We start from the raw sequence: 18265 nt of genomic DNA, 5'->3' as shown, positions 1-18265 counted from the left end.
AATGCGATAATGTATATGAAAGCATTCTGATAAATTGCAAAGAAATCTGAAAGCACAAAGGTTATTTTTGTCATTTTTGTTGTATCTAACTTTACTTCCAACTAGGGGATCCCCAAGGGGACTGTATCCAAGCTACACAGCCTTAACTTTGTGGCTGTACTTTTTTGTACTTTTTAAAAATTTTAAGCATAAATACAAAATAAGGGGAAAAAAACAAACTTAAATACAAAATAAGAAAAGAAAAGAAAAAACATTGCCAGGTGGACAAAGGATTCAGAATATAATGAGGAGCAGATTAAAAATATAAAGCCATAAATTTCACTTTCAAGAAAGCCTATTAATAAATACTACACATAGTATTCAGAGCTGTCCATCTTTTCTCTGCTTCCTTGTAGGTTTTATTTTGTTCTCTGCTGTGCACTTTTTACTTTGTTCTTTTTTTCCCTCCTTCCTCCTACTCCTCCCCCATGAAGGCTACAATGAAGCGTGGATACATTTATGTTTATATATTTGTGTGTGTATACACAGATATGTATATATGAATGTATGTGTGTATATATATATGCATACGTTCATGCATATAAACACATACACCTATATATATTCACATATACACACAAACCTGTCTATGTATACATATAGACATATATGCTTACATACAAATATACGTATACCTAGATATCTATAATCCTATACATATATACACATATATGTTCATATAACTATGTAAGACTGTTTCTCTGAGGGTGGATAACATCTTCCTTCCTAGTCCAAATCTTTCCATATTTTTCTAAATCCACCAACTCATAATTTCCAACACCACAGCAATATTTTAGCCATATACTGTCTAGTTATTTTAAATAGTCTAAAACAATATTGATTAATATGGCTGACATGTAGTGTTGTAGTTTCCTTATTTTTCTCTTTTGATTAAATCTATTTTAGCTTTACCTTTATCTGAGATCATGATTACCACCCCTGCTTTTTTCCCCCAATAAATTCTGCTCTTGATCTTTATTTTATGTTTGTGTGTTTCTCTTATTTCCTATCCCTCCTGACTCCTCTACTTTACTTCTACCCACTACCTTCCCCTCCTATTACTTAACGTACCCCCCTCCAAAGATCCCTCCCTTATCCTCTTCCCCTCCACCCTTCCCCCTTGTTCTCTCATTTCTACCTGAATTTAGAAGACATATGTTGGTCCCTCTTTATCTCATTCTCATTAATCTAGACAGCCTTCTATACCGTCCCCATCCTATTCCATCACCCTCTTATTTCTTTATAAATTTAGAAGACTTATTCCTTTCTAAATATATGTATTGTTCTCTCTTTAACCTAGATTGATGTGAGTAGGGTTCCCTTTAAAAATCCCACTCCTTTGCAGTGGGTAGAGCACCAGCCCTGGAGTCAGGAGGACCTGAGTTCCAATCTGGCCTCAGACCAAACACTTGACACTTAACTAGCTATGTGACCCTGGGCAAGTGACTTAACCCCAATTGCCTTAAAAAAAAAAATCCCTCTCCCTCAATCCCCTTAGCCTTTTATTTCTTCCTGAATTTAGAAGACTTTTATGTCCTTCTAGATATATATGTATTGTTTGTTCCCTCTTTAACCCATTCTCAATGAGAGTAGAGTTCCACAACTACCAGACCTCCCTCCATCTAATTCCTCTGTGTCAGTTCTTCCTTTGCACTCATTTGTTTAAGATAAATTACTCTTTTTACCTTTTCCTATATGGTATTACTTTTTAGAATCCCATTTTACTCGGCTCTACCCCAGTCTTTCTTTTGAACTACCCAATTACTAATTATAATCTTAGAGATACAGCTTACATTTCCTTGTACAACAACTAAGCAGTCTGTCCTTATTCAGTCCCTTGTAATTAGTCTTTGATGTTTACCTAATGTTTCTCTTGGATCTTGTATGTAAAATTTTCTATTAAGTTCAGGTCTTTTTGCAATAAAATCCTGAAAGTCTGGCAATTCATTGAATGTCTATTTTTTTTTCATTCAGGATAATGCTTGACTTTGCTGGGTATGATATTTTCAGCTGCAACCCTAGTTCTTTTGTTCTTCAATATATAGTGTTCCAAGACCTGTGGTCTTTTAATGTAGCTGCTGCTAGGTCTTGTGTGATTCTAACTGTGGCTCTGCCATATTTGAATTGTTTTTTGTTTGTTTGTTTGTTTTTCTTGTAATATTTTCTCCTTGAACTGAGGGCTTTAGAGTTTAGCTGTAGGTTTCCCTATCTCTTTCACTTGTGAAAGTAAATATTGAAAACTAAAAATAAATAAATTTATATTGTTGTAGTATTCTATCAAAATTCTTTTTTTGATTGTAGCTGTCAGGTAGTCTGCTTATTCTTATGTTTTCTCTTCTTGACCTGTTCTCCAAATCAATTGTTTTTCTTATGTGTTTCATATTCTCTTCTATTTTTTCATTCTTTATATTTTGTTTTATTATTTCTTGGTCTTTTGTAACTTCTTTGGCTTACCCTTGCCTAATTCTAATTTTCAAGGAGTCATTTTCTTCCTTAAGATTATGGATCTCCTTTTCTAGTTGATTAATTTTCTTTTCATAATCTTGTTTCTCTTGGGTTGTTCTTTTTTAAAATTTTTCCTCAATTTCTGTCATTTGATTTTTAAAGTCTTTTTTAAGTTCTTCTATGAATTCTCTTTGGGAAGGTGATGATTTGACATTACTCTTTGGAGTAGGAGAGGCTTTTTTTTTCTCTTCATTATGCTTCTCTGAAGATGAACCCCCATCTTCTCTATTCTAATAACTTTCTGTAGTTGGGTACTTTCTCCTTAATGTGTTCATTTTTTTTTGTAGCAGCTTATTATTATAATCACCTTTAGTCCTGGGGTATGGGTGATGGTGCCACTGGTCTCAGGTCCTCCTTTAATTCTCCTCTCTGGCCTGGAACCAAAACCAAGAACTCCACCCTCCTGTAAATGTTCACAGCCAGGGGCATCCTCAACCCACTGCTTCTGCACCCACCTGGCAGGTGCTGACTCCTTCCTGCCCAGTGTCCCCATAAGCAGAAGTTACCTCAATCTTCCCTTGCTCAGATGCCCAACTGTCCACACTGTCAAAGATGTGAAAATTCTTGTGGCTGGAGCCAAGGCCAACTCCCAAGTCAGCTAGCCCCAGGGCTCACCACTTGCTGTTTCAGCAGAACTAGCCTGGAGGTGTTTTATACTTCACTGGTACCAAACCTCAGTCCTAGGATTCTTCTTCCATTCTCCTCTGGCTGTCCCAGGAGGACCACTGTTCTGCCCCAATTCTTGTCCATTTGCCCTGAGGTACTTCCTTGTCTTGTTTGTGGAGGAAATCTGAAGACGTTGGAATTTTCTGATCTATTCCACCATCTTCCTAGAATCCTCTCATGGCTGTACTTTAATGTATCTATGATCTATGTGTCCAAGGAATCTTTCCTCCTCTTCCTTCTTTATACTCTTTTGGTGATTTCATCAGTTCCAAGTGTTTGTCCTTCTAGACCTCTGCAACACTTAATACTATTGACCACCCTCCCCTTCTGGATACTTTCACCTCAATGTGATACTGTTCTCTCCTGGTTGAACTTAATGGCTTCCAGTGTCCCTTCCAGATCTAAATCTATCATCATCCTTCCTGTCTTATTGATACATCTCTCTCTCCTTTGATGACTCATCAGTGGGCCCCAGTTCTCTGTCATATAGACTCTCTTGCCTTCTCTATATATGCTATCTCATTGTTCTTACTGGTCCCCATGGATTAGACTATCATCTCTATGTGGGTAATTCCAAAATCTAAACATGCAGCACCCTCTTCCTCGTTCTCTCCCTCTCTCTCTCCCTCTCTCTCTCCCTCTCTCTCTCCCTCTCTCTCTCCTCTCTCTCTCCCTCTCTCTCTCCCTCTCTCTCTCCCTCTCTCTCTCCCCCTCTCTCTCCCCCTCTCTCTCCCCCCTCTCTCCCCCTCTCTCTCTCCCCCTCTCTCTCTCCCCCTCTCTCTCTCCCTCTCCCCCTCTCCTCCCCCTCTCTCTCCCCCTCTCTCTCCCCTCTCTCTCCCCTCTCTCTCCCCCTCTCTCTCCCCTCTCTCTCCCCTCTCTCTCCCCCTCTCTCTCCCCCTCTCTCTCCCCCCTCTCTCCCCCTCTCTCTCCCCTCTCTCTCCCCTCTCTCTCCCCCCCTCTCTCCCTCTCTCTCCCCCTCTCTCTCCCCCTCTCTCTCCCCCTCTCTCTCCCCCTCTCTCTCCCCCCTCTCTCTTCCCCCTCTCCTTCCCCCTCTCCTTCCCCCTCTCCTTCCCCCTCTCCTTCCCCCTCCTTCCCCTCTCCTTCCCCTCTCCTTCCCCCTCTCCTTCCCCCTTTGTCTCTCTCTTTCCTTCTCTGTCTCTCTGTCTGTCTGCCTCTGTCTCTCTCTCTCATCCTGTCTCTTCATCTGCATACCTAACATTTCCACTTGGGTATTCCATAGGCATCTCAAATTCAACATGTGCAAAACAGAACACATTCTCTTTCCCCTTAAACTCATCATTCCTTTCATTTTCTTGTTTCTGTCAAAGACACTGTCACTCATCCAGTCATCACAGCTTTGCACGCCTGGAATATTCTCCCTCTTTATCCTTACCTCTTGGAAGTGCTGGCTCCCTTAAAGGTTTAGCTCAAAGGTCACTTCCTTTAAGAGGCCTTTCCTAATTTTGCCCATTAGTGCCCCCTATTACTGTGTATCTAGTTTGTATAGGTCTTGTATTTACCTATCTGTGACCATGTCTCCATATAGTTTCTACATTCTACATGGTAGAATATAAGCCCCTTGATGACACTGACTGGCTTATTTATGTCTTTCTGTTCCTAGAGCATAGCATAGTGCATGGTTCCTATTGTTGTTCAGTCATTTTTCAGTCGTGTCCGACTCTTCCTGACCCCATTTGGGGTTTTCTTGGCAGAGATACTGGAGTGGTTTGCCATTTTCTTCCCCAGTTCATTTTACAGATGAAGAAATGGAGGCAAATATGGTTAAGTAACTTGCCCAGGATCATTCAACTAGTAAGTGTCTGAGGCCAGATCTGAACTTGGGAAGATTCATCTTCCTGACTCCAGGCCTGCTGCTCTATCCTCTGTGCCACCTAGCTGCCTCTGGTTCCTAGAGGGAGCTTAATAAATGCCTGGTTGATTGATCTCACTGATGTAGATACTCTCTCCAACAATACAAATTATCGCCCATCCCTGTCTGCCCATTCTGTGAGTGTCTTGTCTGGGTTCTCCCAGAAATCCTCCACTTGGAGGTCCATTCACCATACTTAGGGACCTTCCTCTAGAACTTCTTTAATATTACACAGATGTGGGTGGGCCATTGTATATATCTTGTTTTGCTGTGTGCTGTGTTCTTGCCCATTGTGCATATCTTGTATGTCATGAGCACTCTATCTTTTTCCAGTCGTACATTTCCCTGATAATATCCTTTATGCTTTTGTACAATTCTTTTTTTTTTAACTAGACCTGTGATATTGCTACAGAGAACTCTTGCTTAAGGAACCTCCCTCTCCCAATGTGCTTTCTCTGCTATTTAAAGATTTGACTAGGATGTTGAGGGGTTAAATAACTTGATGAGGATCAACAGCTGGTCTTGAACCCAGGTCTTCTTGTCTACCATGCCAGTTCTTTAATCAAAATACCACGCAGTCTTTCTTTACAACTTTTTACTGGACATGTGCTACTGCTACTCACCCCCATTTTATAGCTCCTCTTTCACCCTGGGGTGACCTGCAGCTTTAATTCTAGAGAAGAATCAATGAGCTGCAGCCATACAATATCACATGGTCACACATATTATCATATGTGTAATGTAAAAATTTCTGTATAACTTTAAAAAAGAGGAAATATCCCAGTGATATCAACTCTGAGTAGAAGATATTAAGGTTGATTCATTCAAATAACACATTCTTTTCCTTCAAGTAGCTGTCAATGTAATTTCAAATAGTTCAAATTTCTTAACCCATGAATGGATGAATGAAGTACTTACTGTGCACAAAGCACCATGCTAAGTGACAGGAAAATAAACCCATGGAAGTAGAAGGTGAACAGGAGTTCTAGGAAATAAATTAAATTAGAATCGGAGTCAAGTTCATGGATGACCTCTCACTTTTCATGAGCTATAGAGTGGGTGGACATCAAAGAACAATTGTAGGGGCAGCTAGGTGGCACATGGATAGAGCACCAACCCTGGAGTCAGGAGGACCTGGGTTCAAATCCCTCCTCAGACATTTGACACTTAATAGCTGTGTGACCCTGGGCAAGTCACTTAACTCCAATTGCCTCGCCAAAAAAAAAAAAGAAGAAGAAGAAAAAGAAAGGACAGTTGGAAAGAATTTGAAGCCACACAGCAGGTCCAAAAAGGATCAAAAAGCAACAGAATAAAGGCAGTCACACAAAGATCAGTAGAACAAGCAGTACTTCATGGTGGGCAATTCATGGTTTATAATAGTCTCTCCTTTATCCTCAGCACTTAACACAGTACCTGGCCCATAGTTGTTTCAGTCATGTCCAACTCTTCATGACCCCATTTGGAGTTTTCCTGGCAAAGGATATTAGAGTGGTTTGTCATTTCCTTCTCCAACTCATTTTGCAGATGAGGAAACTGAGGCAAACAGGGTTAAGTGACTTGCCCAGCGTCATAGCTAATAAGTATCTGAGGATATTGACAGATACTTGTTGACTTGATTTTACTAGATAGCCTGATATAGGGGACAGGACATTGGGTTTGGCATCAGGGGACCTGAGTTTAAATGCTGGCTCTATCACTTTCTAGGTGTGGGACCTTGAGAAAGTCACTCAACTTTGCTGACCTCAGTTTTCCTGCCTGTGAAATTATGTGTTTGTGGTCTATGATATCCCAGATCCTTTTCAATTTTAAATACTAGAACCTATAATTCTACCCTAAAATCACCACACCTAAATGAGCCGTGAGATGCACAAAGGTGGGTGGGAACCTAATCCTAAATGAATGCTTTGTTCATTAAGTAAAGTTCTAGTGGTTACACCCAAGGGACTTCAATTGTTCATTGTGTGGACTATTAGAATCATGCTGTCTTGGGTCTTTTCTCATAGAGTTCTTGTTCTAAGTGATGTTTGCTTTAGAAGGGACCTGTTTGCAAGCAGGATGCAACTGCTACCTTGTCACATCAGCTGTGGTGAATTGAGCTAGAAGTGGTTGGGCTATTCTTAAAGACAGAATGGAACAATCACATCAACAACGATAGTCAGAATGCCATTTGAAAATGCAGTGCCTTAATGAGAAGCAAGTTAGCATAGCAACCCCATGTGTCTGGAAGACCAGACTCGAAGTTCCACCTCTGATACATACTGCTGTATAAACCTGGGCAAATCATTTAATCTCCCAGTGCCCCTAAGACAACTCTCTAAAATGATGAATTGCAGAGAAAAGAATTTCCTCACTAGAAATTTCTTATACCAATGCAATCTGAAGTCTACTTTTTAAAAAGTAAAATATGTACATATATATATGTATGTGTATATATGTATATATGTGTGTGTATATGTGTGTGTATATATGTGTGTGTGTGTGTGTGTGTGTATACAAAAACCAGGCAGGTATTCAATCCAACTAATATTTCTTCCCTGACCATAGTTGCCTGCTGGTCTAAAAGGAATATAAATTTAGAGTTTCTCACCAGTCCCCAAAAGAATTTTCTCCATTACACAGCATGCCAAAATAGATGGAATTAGTTTTTTTCTGTGTTTCACATAATCTATTCAATTCAACAACTGTCTATTAAGTGCCTACTATGGGCAAAACACAACTCTAGTACTGAAATCTCCTTTGTGTAGACTTTGTTGCACCAAATTCCTAATTCTTGGCTAGTAGCTCTTTTTTTTTAAATTTTATACTCTCAAATGAAAAAATAAAACCATTTGCCTCACAGACTTATAGAAAAACACAGTTAGGTGGATTTAAAACAGGCTCAATGATCAGACCCCAAAAGTAGTAATTCACAATGGATCGATGACAGAGAAGCTCTCTTCAGGGGATCTGTCCTTGGTCCTGTGCTCTTCAATATTTTTATCAGGGGCCTGGATGAAGCAATCAGTCTGGAAGTATTTATATTTACCATGAGCCACGCAAAAGCAGTTTTGCACAGAGGATAGAGAGCTGGCCTCAAAGCCAGGAATACCAGGATTCAAGTCTCACTTCTGACACGTAAGAGCTCTGCGTGCATGTGTGCATCGGTTGTCATCCTTCGTGCTTGGAGAGAACCAAAATGACATCACTGTGTTGGAGTCAGGGGGCAGTGTATCCCACAAAATGACATCACTGTGTTGGAGTCAGGGGGCAGTGTATCCCACTGTGGTTGATCAGACCAACATGAGCTGAAAAGGCTGTACCACAGGTAAGGTACAAATAGTCCACATCAGCATTTGGAGTGGAGATGTCTCTAAATTTGTGCAGCTCACATTTCTTTTGAGCTACTGCAATTTCTGCTTTGCTCATAGAGCACAGCACCTTCTTTGATACAGACCTGCCATGTTGGGCAGTCCTGTGCCAGGGTCTCCCAGGTCACACAGTTGATTCCAATGTAAAATGATCCTTTCCCTCAAGGAGCTTACATTCTATCAGGAGAGACAAAGGGAGGAATAGAGTGAATGCTGGAAGTGACAGCTAACAGAGATGACAGTCATCCAGAAAGAGAGGTACAAAGTGTTATGCTCACTTCCAGCTGGGCAATGAGAGCAGAGCAAGGAGATAGCATTTGAACTGAGCCCTGGGAGATGGGTGAGAACTAGACAGGCAGAGTTAGAAGGAAAGGGCATTCCAGCAACCTTCCTGAGGGCAGGGACTCAAAAGACTCAGAGTAAGTGCCAATATGTTCTGCTAGAAAGAGTTTCCTCACAGGAGTTCTCTATACTGATGCAATCACAGGGTTGGTCTCTGGGCAAGAGGGGACAGGGGAGTTCAAATAAGCAGAGAACAGCAGAGAATAAGGGAACAAAGATAAGACAAGCAATTTATATCACGGGGAAATTGGGAGGGGGGCAGGATACAGCATTTTAAGTGAGAATTTCCATCTTTTCTTTACCTCCTTTCAAAGTTCTTAGATCCTTCAAATGTTTCTGCCCATTTCACAGCCTACAATGTGACCCGTTCTCCCCTTCTGGTTTCCCTTGCAGATATTTGGAGGGTTGGTCTGGATCCTCGTGGCCTCTTCCAAAGTACCAGACCCACAATCTCAGGGCTGGGTCATGTTTGTGTCAGTGTTCTGCTTCGTGGCCACAACCATCTTGTTCTTCCTTTACTTTATTGGAGCTCACGGTGGAGATGCTTCCTGGATATCCTTGGTGAGTCAAATTCCTTTTCTACTTGCACATACGTTCATATTGTTGCTGGAGGGAGGCTGCCAGTGGACATCGTCTTTTAGGGAAGCTTGCCTTCCTGGGGTACTTGGTTGACTGACTCTACCACTGCTTAAATTTCTCAAGGATCTATGGCTCTGTTAGGCTGAGTACTCCCAATACTAGAGCATAGGAGCATTGGAAGGGACCTTGAAGATAATGTGGTCCAGGGGTTCATAATCTAGGATGACGAATTTGTTTGCAAATATTTTTATAACTATATTTCAATATGGTGGGTTTCTTTTTGTAATCCTATGCATTTTATTTTATGCATTTAAAAAGCATGATTCAGAAAAGTGTTCCATAGGTCTCACAAGACTGTTAAAGAGACTGTGACACCAAAAAGGTTAAAAGTCCCAGATCTTGGAGTTGGATTCCCTTATTTTACAGTCCAGAGAAGTGAAGTGACTTGGTCATGGTTATGTAGGATGTCAACAGCAGAGCCAGTGTTCAAGGCCAAGTCATCTGACTTTAAGTCCTGTGTTCTTTTCTACTACCCTATACCACAAATCGATCAAGAAGTATTTATTAAATGCCTACTATGTACTAGGCTAACAAAGGTTAGACAGTTCCTGCTCTCAAGGTGCTTACATCTATCTGAGAAGACAATCTTTTTGCAGCTTCATACGTTGTCTTTGAGACATGGCTGTGACTGAAAATTTCCTCCAAATTTGGTTCAGTAAGTTCTCACATGATGGGTCAATATATGATCTGTCAGTATATTACTGATGCTCAAAACACTTCCAGTTGAGTGAGAACTCATCACAGTTTGTGTACCACTGGGCCAGCCACCAAAAAACCCAGAGAAACACCAACATGAAACATCACAAGGGAACCTTGGGTGGAGAAACATCACATGTAGTTGTTCTGAATCATTAAACCATAGAGATTCTATCTGGCCCTGTTAATATTTACCTCTTTAGACTCCTTCTAACTTACTTTGCCTCTTTTTGATTCTGCCACATATAACTAAGATAATACTTTTAGAGGGCTTTCCTAACTACACAAATTATGATTAATTTAAAGCAAAATAAGGAAAAGAATATTGCCTCTCAGCCTCAGTTTTCTCATCTTTTAGATGGGGATAATATTATCTTCCCTACCCTCACTGGGTGATCATGAGTCTCAAAAGAGAGGGGGAAAGGGGCAACTAGGTGGCTCAGTAGATAGAGCACCTGCCCTAAAGTCAGGAGGACCTGAGTTCAAATGTGGCCTCAGACCAAACATTTGATACTTACTAGCTGTGTGACCCTGGGCAAGTCACTTAACCCCAATTGCCTAAAAAGGGGGGGGGGAATCCACTACTGTAAAGCAATGAGCATACAGTATTGTTGTTTCCATTGTGTCTAATCCTGCTATCTTGAACCCCAGGCACTAAGCCAATGCTTGTCTTACAAGATTCTCTGTGCTGCAGATGACAGCCTCTACCTTGTACCCTGGCAAGCACACTTCAGTAGAAATGCACCAGGGTAGTCATAGGACCCAAGTTCTAATCTTGACTCTGCCACTTATTACCTGTGTGACCTTGAGCAAGTGACTTAACTTCTCTGGGACTCTTTCTTTAAAATGAGGAGGATGACCTCACACCCAGCCAATCTGCAAAGATGACCAAAAATGAGCTGATATTGGAAGGGTTGTGTAGAGACAGGCATACTAATACATTGTTGGTGGAGCTATGAATTGGTAATCATTCTGATAAGCAATTTGGAATTATGCAAAGGGAGTGACTAGAGAGTGACCAGAGATTCCACTGCTAGGCACAGACCCCAAGGAGGTCTTTGACCAAAAGAAAACTTCCTAGACAAAGTAAATGCTCATCAGTGGAAAATAGCTAAATAAATTGTGGTGCATGAACTGTATTACTATTATTATTAATTATTATTACCAATATTACTGTGCTATAAGAAACAATAAATATAAGGATAGACCCACTTAGAAAGATTTACCTGAACTGATGCAAAATAAAAACAAAGTACGAGATGACTACAACAATATAAATGGAAAGAATCACCAAAAAAAAGCTGAAGACGAATGTTCCAAAATTGAAAAGGCCATGCTTGGCCCCAAGAAAAGACAAGAGGCTCTGTTCCTTTGCAGAGGTGGAGGTCAAGAGAGTGTGGAACTTTGCTTATAATGTCAGGCTTGGGTTTTTTTTTTTTGATGTGTTGATTGTTTGCTGAAACATTTTCTCTTTAAAAAAAATTATTTGGTATAAGGCATAACTCTTATAGCTCTCCTCATAGAGAGGAGAGAATATGGAAGAAATAAATGTGTTATATAAAAAAAGATATTAATAAAAAGTCTATTTTTTAAAATAAGGAAGTTGGACTCAATGGTCTCTGAGGTCCCTTGCAGACAGAGATTGTGATCCTGTGAATGTCGCATTACTGCATATGCCATTAAAGGTTCTCTGCCTCCAAGGGTTTACGGTGGTTGAGGAAGGTTCCTGAGGGGAGGCTGAGAAGTTTCTAGGGGCAGCTCTGTCTTCTAGGGTTGTCTGTATTTGGCCAATGGGAAATGATGGGAAAAGGGAGATACTCCAGTATCATTTGGCTTGATTTTATCTCTTCCCAACAGTAGAGAAAGCCACACTTAACTGCCTTTCAAACCGAGGCCAAGTTCTTGACCTAGATACAGGGTTTCTTCTTAACCTTTCTGGTTCTGTGGTCCCCCTCTGGCAGTCTGGTAAAGCCTATGGGATCCTGTCTCAGAATACTGTTTTAAATGAATAAAATAAAATACACAAGATAACTGTATTTCAATGTGATTTGTTTATTTTGTTATCAAAATATTAAAAAACTTATTTCATGAGCTTCCAGATTAAAACAAAAAACTCTTCGTCTAGATGCAGAGGTTCCCTAACTTATCTGGCTTACTGCCTCATTTTTTAAAAAAATTGCTCAGTGCCCCCTGGAAAAATCTACTTTCTTTAGCCCTTTAATGTTTTTTGTTTTTTTAATTTACTTCATTTCAAACTACTACCCCATCCTGGATCATTTCAGCGCCCACCTTGGGGGCAGTACCTCCTGCTTTGGGAACCTATGGATATCATACTCATCTATGTTATATTGCATTTTTATTTACTTTGTTAAATATTTCCCAATTATATTTTAATCTGTTTCCTGCCCCACTGAGGAATTTTGAGTGAGGTTTGGCGGGGGGGGGGGTGACTCATCACTAGAAGGCTGGCTCCCATGTGATTGGGCTTTCTTTCAGCTAGGGTATGCTAGGTGGGCACAGTGGATAGAGCAGGAATCAGGAAGATCTGAGTTTAAATCCAGTCTCAGACACCTACTAGTTGTGTGACCCTGAGAAAGTCATTTAACCCCTATTTGCCTCAGTTTCTCAACTGTAAAATGGGGACACACTGGAGAGGGAAATGGCAAACCACTCCAATATCTTTGTCAAAAACAAACCAACTGTGGACTTGGGTCATCAACAACAGTATTCACAAATATAGTCTATGAAGGCCTAGAAGAGTTGCAATTACTCTCCAAAGAGGTAACCTGCCAGTGAAGTCACAGGTCCTTGAAGGTTTGATGGAAGTAATTTCTTTTGAATGGCTTGGCTGCTTTCAGTGGTTCCCAAAGTGGGTGATAGCTCCCCCTGGAGGGGAGGGACATGGTAGCAGCCTCGGGTACAACTGGGGGGCATTGAATAAAAATAATGGGGTAATGGAGACATAAGGAAAAAAGAGAAGATAAAATTTTGAAAAATCACTTGTACATGTTTCATCTGTTGTGTAACAGAGTTAAAGTCATAGTGATTACAATATTTTCCAAATAAACACACAAAATGCAAGTTACAACCAAGTAATGGTCAAGTCCGCTGACAGATCTTAACAAGCAAGTGTTGGCAGGCAAGCATGTCAAACACATCATCGGGAAGTCCAACGTGCATTGGCAGGAATATGTGCATGTAATGACTTATTTACAGCATGATACTATATGCTTCCATGACACAATATTTATCATCAAAATTTCCATGCAGGGAAAAACCCACAAATTTACAATAAAATGTTAAATTTAAGATGCATGATTTTTTAAAATACATATTTTATGGGTTTTTTTAAGTTATGCAAATTTTTAAAAACCGTTAAAGGGTTAAAGAAAGTAGATTTCCAGGAGAGCACTGAGTAACTTTTTTTTTAAAGGTGGCCAAATAAGTATGGGAACCTCTGCTTTATGAGGTCTTTGTGCTTTTTGCTTCCTCCCACTGACTGGTTCCTTTCTGCGACCTTCCAGGATGTGTCCTATCACTCAACTGCTGCTCTATTTTACCTGAGTGCTTCTGTCCTCGAAGCCTATGCCACAATTGAGTTAAAGAGAAAACTTAACGGAAATAATGAAACCTTTAGATATTACCAAGAAAACATCTCTGCAGTGGTAAGTTCATTCATGCAACAAGCATTTCTTTAGTGCCTAATATGTTCAAGATGCTAGGCTCCAGGTGATACAATGACACAGCCCCACCGCAAAAAAATAAAAAACTCTACCCTCAAGGAGTTTACATTCTACTAGGGGAAACAAGAACATAGGAAGTAAATACAAAGTAATTTAATTTTATGGTGGTAGAGGATCCTAGCAACTGGGGGAGCGAGAAAAGCCCAATGAATATGGCACCTGAACAGAGTCTGGAGGAAGCTAGAGATTCTACAAGGTGGTATTGATGGCCAGAATGCAGTCCACAGATGGAGGACAGCTGAAGTAAAAGCACAAGACTGGAGGTGAAATGCAGTATATAGGGAACAGCAAGTAGGCTAATTTGACTGGAACTTAGAACGTGGGAAGGAGGTTAGGTATACAACAATACTAGGAAGGTAGGAAAAGAGAAGGGATGGTGTTGCATAGTAGAGAGAGTGCTAAGTGTGGTGTCCTGGAGGCCTACGTTCAGATCTTACCTCGGATCCATCAGGTATGTGACCTTGAGTCCTCTGATTTTAAATTCACTGTTTTTTTTGGAGTAGGAGACCTTTTAGAAAAGGTCAAGATATTAAAGACAAATGATACTGGAGCCCTGGTCTGTGCTGCATATCTTCCCTCCATTGCCTTCATAACAACTAGATAGAAAAAGACGAGTGTCACAGTGAGGGACTAAAATGTCCAGGCAATGACTTCTCTGGGAACTGGGTCTTTTGACGAGACCCTAAGAAAGTCCATGGCCCCCACTTGACAACAGGTTATTGAGCTATTACTGTGTATGTAATAAGGCATGGTATGGTAATGTAATAATGGTATAGTAAATTGGATTAGAGTCAGAAAGATGTGGGTTCAAGTCTTATCTCTGGTGTAAACTTTCCTAGCAAATTATGACCCCCCCCAAAAAAAGGAAATATAGAGAAGAATAATGACCCTCAGCCTCATCTGTTAAATGGCGGAAATAATATCTTCCCAACCTTCCCCACCCCCTGTGTTTATGGGTCTTAAAAGAGAGAAAACAATGCTTTGTTGACTAATCTATGAGCGTGAAATATTGTTATCATTGTAACACAATCATTTCAAAAAGTCTTAACCATTCAGGAAGCCAGTCAACTCACAAAAGCTATAAATTGCAGGCGTTACCAATCTGCATTGGGAAAGGGAAGCTACTTGCTGGGAGATCTATGTACATAGAGCTTGATAATGATTTTTCATTCATACATCAATAAAATCACAAGTAGCCCAACCCCACCCTGCCCTCCATCCCTCAAAGTATGTGAGGCAAATAGATTAGAGTTCAGGACATCTATCTGCAGAAAAAATTACCATGCATTATATATAGAAAGGCCTCTGTGTACTGTTGGCACTGGGAGATGGATTATCTGCAAAAATCCTCTAGAATCATAGATTTTAGGATTGGAATAATAATAATTGCCCGAGTGTATACAACACTTTACAATTTAGGGCCGGATTTTTTTTTGGTTTTGTTTTTGTTTTTATTGATGCCTCTTTGTTTTTATGCCAGTCATTTCTTGATATATAATCCCCCTCTTATTGAACCCTATATTGTAGCAAAGAAAAACCAGTTAAGCAAAAACCAACCCACTTGCAACATTCAGTACCCCTCATGCCCAATCTCTCTAATTAGAAGAGGGAGGTAGCATTTTATCATTCAGAAGTCACTGTCTTCATGACAACACTGTGAGGTAAGAATAGCAAGTATTGTCTCATTTTACAGATGAAGAAACTGTAGCTGCAAGAGATATGAGCCACTCACGCAGTGAATAAGCATCAAAAGCAGAATAAAAATCCAGGTCTCTTGCCCTTTCCACAGCAACACATCTGAGTTCAAATCCAACCTCAGATACTGACTGGCCTGTGTGACCCTGGGCAAGTCACTTCATCCTGTTTGCCTCAGTTTCCTCATCTGTCAAATGAGCCAAATAAGTTTGGGAACCTCTGGGCTAGCATCTAATGGATTCAAGAGAAGCCTTATGTGTAGAGGGTAGCATTTGAGCTGTACCTTGAAGAAAGCTAGGCATTCGAATGGGGTGTCTAGGTGATACAGTGCATAGAGTACATAGAGAATCGGAAGATCTGGGTTCAAATTTGGCCTCAGACACTAACCGTGTGACCCTGGGCAAGTCACTTAACCGTGTTTATCTCAGTTTCCTCACCTGTCAAATGAGCTGGAGAAGGAAATGGCAAACCACTCCAGTATTTCTGCTAAGAAAACCCCAAATGGGGTCACAAAGAGTCGAACATGACTAAAAAGCAACTGAGAGATTTGAGATAATCTCATCCAGTCCCTGCCTTTGGACAGGTAAAACAATACCCCATCTTTACAAATGAGGCCCAGAAGATTAATACCCAAGGTACCCAAGGCCATACAGTCAGCAAATCGTGAAAGGTGTGAGTAGAGCTCAAGTGTTCTGCCTTTTCTGTTATTCCAACCACATCTCTGCCTTCTACCCAGACGCTTCAAATATATAGACAGCTGAGTGGTGTAAGGGCTAGAGATCTCTGGACCTGGAGAAAGAGAAACCTGGGTTCAGATTCTGCCTCAGATACTTACTAATTGTGTGATCCTGTTCAAGTCACTTGGCTGCTATCTGCCTCAGTTTCCTCAACTACAAAATAGTGATACTAATAGCACCTATCTCCCAAGATTATTGTGAGGATTAAAAGAGATAATATTTGGAAAGTGTTTTATAAATCTTAAAACTCTATGTAAATGTTGGCTATTATTATAGATAGAAAGCACCAAGTTCTCTTCAGTGATTTGGTAGAACTAGCACGACTAGATGGTGAATGGCTCCATGGGATCTAGATCTGGAATGGATCTTAGAGATCACTTGGTCTAACTCAGGGGTGGGGACCTGCGGCCTTAAGGCCAAGTGTAGTCTTCTAGGTTTTTAAGTTTGGCCTTTTGACGGCGTCTTTGTTTTAATGCCAGTCATTTCTTTTTCTTTCTTTTTTTTTTTTTTGACAGTCAAAAGGCCGCACTTTAGGACCTAGAAGGCCATACTTGGCCTTAAGGTCTCAGGTTCCCCACTCCCTGTCTAACTCTGTGTTTAAAATGGTGCAATTTAGGCCTACCTGAGATTAAATGGTTAGCCCAAGTAGTAGTAAATACCAGAGCCAAAATTCAAACTCAGCTGCTCTCATTCAAAATCCAACGTTCTTTCCAGTAGGCCTTTCTGGGCCCATTCTTTTGGCTGACAAACCTGACTTCCATGTGACTTGGCCTAATCTAAAAAATAACCTGGCAGTAGAACCCCCAAACTCCTGACTTTGTACCCCAGGCCAAATTAATGAGACAAGGATATATGACAGCAGAGTGGGATAAGGATACCATTTTTCACTTGGAATCAGAATCCTGGGTTTGAGTTCTTCTGCCTTAATCTTTTTTGTGTCATGGACCCCTGTAACAGTTTGAAGCCTATGGACTCCTCATAAATGCATAAGATACATAGAGGTACAAAGGAAACCAAAGGTTAGTGAAAATAAAGATGTAGTTGTTTTCCCTTCCAAAATTCACAGGCCCCTCAGATGAAGAACCCCTGAATCAAGGAGTGAAAGGAACCCCACTGCCTCCTGAGACAGCCCGTTCTACATTCTGATGGCACTCATTATTAGGAAGTTTTCCCTCATATCAAGCAAACTAGCCTATCCTACAATTTCCACCCATTCGCTGCTCCTATTGCACCCTCTGAGAACAAGCAAAACATGTCTAATCGGGGCCCCTTCCATACAACAGCCTTCAAATATTTGATCTTTGCTTTCCTATTCACCTAAGTCTTTTCTTCTCCAAGCTACCCATTCCTTCAGCCTATCCTCATCTGACATGGACTCAAGACCCTTCATTATCCTGAGCTTTCTTCAGCCCATCAATGTATCTGCTAAAATACAGTATTCAAAACTGAAAACAATATTCCAGATGGAATCTGACCAGGGCAAAGCATATAATAGGCCTCTGCCTTTCATAGGCCCGGGTGCTCTGCTCTTAATGCAGGTTTTTCCAGCTGCCACATTACCCTATTGATTTATGTTGAACCTTCAGTTCACTAAGGAATCTCTATCAATCAGTCACCCAAATTAACACCCACATTTTTTAATGAAGAAGCTGAAATTCAGAAAGAAAATGATTTGTTCAAGGGCAGCCAGGTAAAGTCAGGATTCAAATCTAGGTTTCTAATGATAGAGCTATAATTAACAGAAACCCTGGCTAGCTTTTCTAATGTCACCAGGAAGACTTTTACAGCATTCACAGGACCCATTTCTCTTCCTACTCCGTATGTCTCCACCCCTCATTTAGGAAGTTAGTAAACGTATTTTGATAGAGTAGCTGTTCTGAAGTCTTATTTGTTTTCTCCCAAACCCACTGGTTTCATGGAGAACACTTAAAGGTTCCTGGATGAGTTATTTTGAACGACTGTTATTGGCTAACTTGGATTACTTAT

The 18265-nt window shown here is 40.6% G+C and overlaps 1 protein-coding gene across 1 annotated transcript in view; it reads left to right on the top strand.

Annotated features, from left to right (window-relative positions):
- Positions 1-18265, top strand: part of MAL (mal, T cell differentiation protein (MAL blood group)) — a 48411-nt gene that overhangs the window by 25785 nt on the left and 4361 nt on the right. The window contains exons 2-3 of the mRNA XM_020988012.2: positions 9163-9330; positions 13629-13769. Of these exons, the coding sequence (XP_020843671.1) occupies positions 9163-9330; positions 13629-13769 (309 nt within the window). The remainder of the gene's footprint in view (positions 1-9162; positions 9331-13628; positions 13770-18265) is intronic.

Source organism: Phascolarctos cinereus, unplaced genomic scaffold, assembly GCF_003287225.1.
Source record: "Phascolarctos cinereus isolate Bilbo 61053 unplaced genomic scaffold, phaCin_HiC Scaffold_2;HRSCAF=192, whole genome shotgun sequence".
NCBI lineage: Eukaryota > Metazoa > Chordata > Mammalia > Diprotodontia > Phascolarctidae > Phascolarctos > Phascolarctos cinereus.
Note: the sequence above shows the minus strand (reverse complement) of the source record. Positions and strands in the feature narration are given on the sequence as shown.